The following is a 5,608-nucleotide window of genomic DNA, read 5'->3' on the forward strand; positions in this document are numbered from 1 at the left end:
CAGACTAAATAACCCCAGTTCCCTCATCTTCTCCTCGTAAGTCATGTGCCACAGCCCCCTAATCATTTTCGTTGCCCTCCACTGGACTCTCTCCAATTTGTCCACATCGCTTCTGTAGTGGGGGGACCAAAGCTGGACGCAATACTGCAAGTGTGGCCTCACTGGTGCCAAATAGAGGGGAATAATCACTTCCCTCGATCTGCTGGCAATGCTCCTACTAATACAGCCCAATATGCCTTTGGTCTTCTTGGCAACAAGGGCACCCTGCTGATTCATATCCAGCTTCTCGTCCACTGTAATCCCCAGGTCCTTTTCTGCTGTCTGTCTGAGTTAGGATGTCAGGTGATAGATTGTGTGGTGCTCCGCCTTGCCTGAGGGCCCAAGCTCCTAGGCTGTTTGGTGTGCCGCCTTGCCTGAGAGCCTGAGCCCTGGACTGTTTGTGCCTTGCCCTGCCTGGGGCCAGAGCTCTAGACAATGGGCTGTTCGGCCCTGTCTAGAGAGCCAGGGCCTCAGAGATTGCTAATTCCCCAGCAACCATTACCTTGATAGGGGTACAAGAGTGAGGGGGCATGGCCTCCCTTTGAGACTGACAGGGAGGGATGGCCACATCCCCCTATAGTCTCTCTCACATATCATGCAATTAACACCTCAGAACTGTTGCCCATGAAGATAAGGAGAAAACAAAGGTAAGAGTGATGCCAACTCTAGTGATTTTATTATTATTTGGGATTTTTCTTAAAGCCCCAGCTCCTGGAGTCAAGTGAAGACATCAGAATTGCAGCTTTTATTTAAAATAAAAATTTCTAGCCTTCATGGCTGTAGAGAAGAGCATGAAAATGTAAATCCTAATCATCTAACACCACTATAAAAAGAACCCCAAACTTATTATTTGGCAGACAAAGCAAAAGCTATTCATGGGCTAGCCTACCTGAGCTAGCTTGAACCCAGCTAGCCCAGGTAACAACAGCAGTGGAGACAGTGCAGCACGTTCTAGCAAGCAGAGTATGTACCAGGGTCTGTGCTGGGCTTCTCCTACCTGTGCTGAACCCCGTGCTGTGGTGTCTTCAGTGCTGGTCATGCTACTTGAGCTGGCTAGCCCGGACCCAGGTTTTGCTGTGTAGACAGATTCTTTATTTTGAGACTGAAGGTTGGAGACTGATAATATTCATTAGTGATTGATCTGGTTTCATGACTAATATATCAAACCATAAACCCCAGGGGTTCTGAGTTGATTCAGCCAAGGGAACAATCATATGATCAGTGTGGAATGGCAGCAACTATCACTGTTCTGTAAAGCCATAATCCTGTAGAAACTCCTCTGGGAGTAATTTTACAAGCATGAGCAGAGGTACTGAAGTCGAGGGTGGGGGAGGGGCTGTGCACAGGAGCACAATGATTGCACATTCAGTGTTTCAGGAGCAGGCCAAAAATGTCATTTTAATAATTAAAAATCTAAGAAAAGGATGCAAGATTCTTAAGAGGGGTAAATAACCAATCTGATTGTCTAATGAACACTACCAGTAATGTGTTTTGGTACCATGTGTGCTGGCCACATGACCCTCTTTTGACCAGAGAAAGGAACAATAGGGAAAGCAAGCCCAGGAAAGGAAATCTCAGCTCTAACACCACCGATTGACTCAAACCATTTGGAAAACCCTCTTTAAGTTTCCCTGGCTGACTGTTTTGAACCAGAAATAGCCTTGGGATTAGCTAGCAAAGCTTTGCCCTCTGATTTAAAGGCAAGATCCAGCAAATTACTTAAGCACGTACCTAACTTTAAGAGCTCGTAGGCTGACCAGATAGCAAGGAGGTAGGGGGTAATAGGTGCCTATGTGAGAAAAAGACCCTAAAATCGGGACTATCCCTATAAAATCGAGACATCTGGTCACCCTAAGAGCATGTGAAGTCCCATTGAAGTCAAGCACTCATGTTTAAAGTTAGGCATGTGCTTACGTTCCTTTTGAATCAGTGCCTCATGTACGTTATATGACATTGTATCTCAGGGTTGTGTCAATTAATAGGCTTCCTGACTCTCAATCCAGTGCCCTACCTACTAAAAGAGGCTACCTCTATGGACTTATTTATACTAGACTCTTCTGGGAAATTTCTCACCACTATACCACACCCAGTACAGCCCCAGTGTTGGTATCAAAGGATGAGATCAATACAGTTGGTTGGAAAATAGGGTAATTTTTCCCAGAGGAAACATACTTGATTTTTTTGGTGAAAAATCAAAAATGGAAGAATTTTGAGCTGAAAACCAAAAACTTTCCACTAAAAAACAAAAATGTATAGTCAGAAATACTACTATGGTGCTTGTGGGAGCTATAGTCTGGGTGCCTCATACACTCATTCTCCTTTGTGGTCTGGGATCCCTCGCAAGACTATATCTTCCATGATGCATCATGGTCTCCCTTCTTGCCAAACCACTGCAATGCATCCTGGAAGTCATAGAATAATAGAATATCAGGGTTGGAAGGGACCTCAGGAGGTCATCTAGTCCAACCCCCTGCTCAAAGCAGGACCAATTCCCAACTAAATCATCCCAGCCAAGGCTTTGTCAAGGTTAAAAACCTCTAAGGCCTGGTCTACATTACGGGTTTAGGTCGACTTTAGCAGCTTTAAATCGAATTAAGCCTGGACACGTCCACACGACGAAGCCCTTTCTTTCGACTTAAAGGGTCCTTTAAACCGGTTTCTTTACACCACCTTCGATGAGGGGATTAGCGATAAAATCGGCCTTTGCAGGTCGGAATTGGGGTAGTGTGGACGGAATTCGACGTTATTGGCCTCCGGGAGCTATCCCACAGTGCTTCATTGTGACCGCTCTGGACAGCACTCTCAACTCAGATGCACTGACCAGGTAGACAGGAAAAGACCCGCGAACGTTTGAATTTCATTTCCTGTTTGCTCAGCGTGGAGAGCACAGGTGACCACGCAGAGCTCATCAGCACAGGTAACCGTGATGGAGTCCCAGGATCGCAAAAGAGCTCCAGCATGGACCGAACGGAAGGTACGGGATCTGCTCGCCATATGGGGAGATGAATCAGTGCTAGCTGAACTCCGTAGCAGTAAAAGAAATGGCAAAGTATTAGAAAAGGTCTCCAGGCCATGAAGGACCGAGGCCATAACAGGGACACACAGCAGTGCCGCGTGAAAATTAAGGAGCTATGGCAAGCCTACCACAAAGCCAGAGAAGCAAACGGAAGGTCTGGGGCAGAGCCGCAAACTTGCCGCTTCTACGCGGAGCTGCATGCCATTCTAGGGGGTGCAGCCATCACTACCCCAACCGTGTGCTATGACTCCGTCAATGGAGAAACACACAGGGAAGACGGTTCGGGGAACGAGGAAGATGAGGATGGAGGTACTGTAGGTAGCTCACAGCAGCAAGGAAGCGGAGAAACCGGTTTCCCCAACAGCCAGGATATGTTTGTGACCCTGGACCTGGAACCAGTAACCCCCGAACTCACCCAAGACCCTCAGGGCACACAGGAGACCTCTGGTGAGTGTACCTTTGTAAATATTTGTAAACATTACACATGGTTTAAAAGCAAGCGTGTTTAATGATTAATTTGCCCTGGCAATCATGGCCAGTACATCTACTGGAAAAGTCGGTTAACGTGTATGGGGATGGAGCGGAAATCCTCCAGGGACATCTCCAGAAAGCTCTCCTTCATGTACTCCAGGCCAGTAGCACGTAGTCTGGAATCATTGCATAACAAAGCATGGCAGCGTATGGTCCCGGTGTTTGCTGGCATGCAGACAATATCCATTCCTTATCTCTCTTTGTTATCCTCAGGAGAGTGATATCATTCACGGTCACCTGGTTGAAATGGGGTGATTTTATTAAGGGGACATTCAGAGGTGCCCGTTCCTGCTCTTCTGAACAGAAATGTTCCCCGCTGTTAACCACGCGGTGGGGGGAGGGGTGAAGTGATCATCCCAGAGAATCGGGGGTGTGTGTGGGGGGGGTGGTTTACTTGGGTTTGTGCCGCATGTTAACCAGGAAACCGCAGCCCCTCCTTTTACATTGAAAACCCATTTTCAATGGCCAACCCAATTCATCCTCGATATGGGAAATGCGCTGCTGTTTGAAACCTTTCCCGCATGTTAAGAAGGTTAAAAAAGCCAAAAGACTGTGGCCTACCATGGCTGCCTGCAAGCCGAAATATGTTGCCTGGGGCACTGCGTGAGTGATCTCTCATACCAAACCGGCAGGCAGAGGAAAAATGCGACCTTGTAATGAAAGAGTGTACCCATTGTTCTCTAAAATGTGTCTTTTTTAACCACCTCTCCCTTCTCCTCCACCAGCTGCAAATGTTTCTCCTTCGCAGAGGCTAGTGAACATTAGAAAGAGAAAACGGAGGACGCGGGACGATATGTTCACGGAGCTGCAGATGTCCTCCCACGCTGATAGAGCACAGCAGAATGCGTGGAGGCAGTCAATGTCGGACATGAGAAAAGCACAATATGAACGAGAGGAGAGGTGGCGGGCTGAATGGCGGGATGAAAAGAGCAAGTGGCGGGCTGAAGATGATATGTGGCGTCAGCTTGCAGACAGACGGCAAGAGTCAATGCTCCGTCTGCTGGAGCATCAAACTGATATGCTCGAGCGTATGGTTGAGCTGCAGGAAAGGCAGCAGGAGCAGAGACCGCCGCTACAGCCCCTGTGTAACCAACAGCCCTCCTCCCCAAGTTCCATAGCCTCCTCACCCAGACGCCCAAGAACACGGTGGGGGGGCCTCCGGCCACCCAGTCACTCCACCCCAGATGATCGCCCAAGCATCAGAAGGCTGGCCTTCAATAAGAGTTAAAGTTTTAAAATGCAGTGTGTCCTTTTCCATCCCTCCTCCCCCACCCATCCCAGGCTACCTTGGCAATTATCCCCCTACTTCTGTGAGGAATTAATAAAGAATGCATGAATGTGAAAAAACAATGACTTTATTGCCTCTGCAAGCGGTGCTCAAATTGGGGTGGGGTGGTTGGTTTACAGGGAAGTAGAGTGAACCGGGTCGGGGGGGAGGTTTGGAGGGTTCATCAAGGAGAAACAAACAGAAGTTTCACACAGTAGCCTGGCCAGTCACAAAACTCGTTTTCAAAGCTTCTCTGATGCGCACCGCGCCCTGCTGTGCTCCTCTAACCGCCCTGGTGTCTGGCTGCGCGTAATCAGCGGCCAGGCGAGTTGCCTCAACCTCCCACCCCGCCATAAATGTCTCCCCCTTACTCTCACAGATATTGTGGAGCGCACAGCAAGCAGCAATAACAATGGGGATATTCTTTTCGCTGAGGTCTGAGCGAGTCAGTAAGCTGCGCCAGCGCGCTTTTAAACGTCCAAATGCACATTCCATCACCATTCGGCACTTGCTCAGCCTGTAGTTGAACAGGTCCTGACTCCTGTCCAGGCTGCCTGTGTACGGCTTCATGAGCCATGGCATTAAGGGGTAGGCTGGGTCCCCAAGGATCACGATAGGCATTTCAACATCCCCAACGGTTACTTTCTGGTCCGGGAAGAAAGTCCCTTCCTCCAGCTTTCGAAACAGACCAGAGTTCCTGAAGACGCGAGCATCATGTACCTTTCCCGGCCATCCCACGTTGATGTTGGTGAAAC

At 48.6% G+C, this 5,608-nt stretch overlaps 1 protein-coding gene across 1 annotated transcript; it reads left to right on the plus strand.

Annotated features, from left to right (window-relative positions):
* Positions 1-375: 375 nt before the first annotated feature.
* LOC135973998 (uncharacterized) lies at positions 376-4,949 on the plus strand. Its single transcript, XM_065559695.1, has 2 exons — positions 376-3,502; positions 4,312-4,949. Exons 1-2 carry the CDS (start codon positions 3,112-3,114, stop codon positions 4,812-4,814), a joined length of 894 nt encoding a protein of 297 aa, XP_065415767.1. The 5' UTR covers positions 376-3,111; the 3' UTR covers positions 4,815-4,949.
* The last annotated feature ends 659 nt before the right edge of the window (positions 4,950-5,608 follow it).

Source organism: Chrysemys picta, chromosome 10 (genome assembly GCF_011386835.1).
Source record: "Chrysemys picta bellii isolate R12L10 chromosome 10, ASM1138683v2, whole genome shotgun sequence".
In the NCBI taxonomy this organism is placed as follows: domain Eukaryota; kingdom Metazoa; phylum Chordata; order Testudines; family Emydidae; genus Chrysemys; species Chrysemys picta.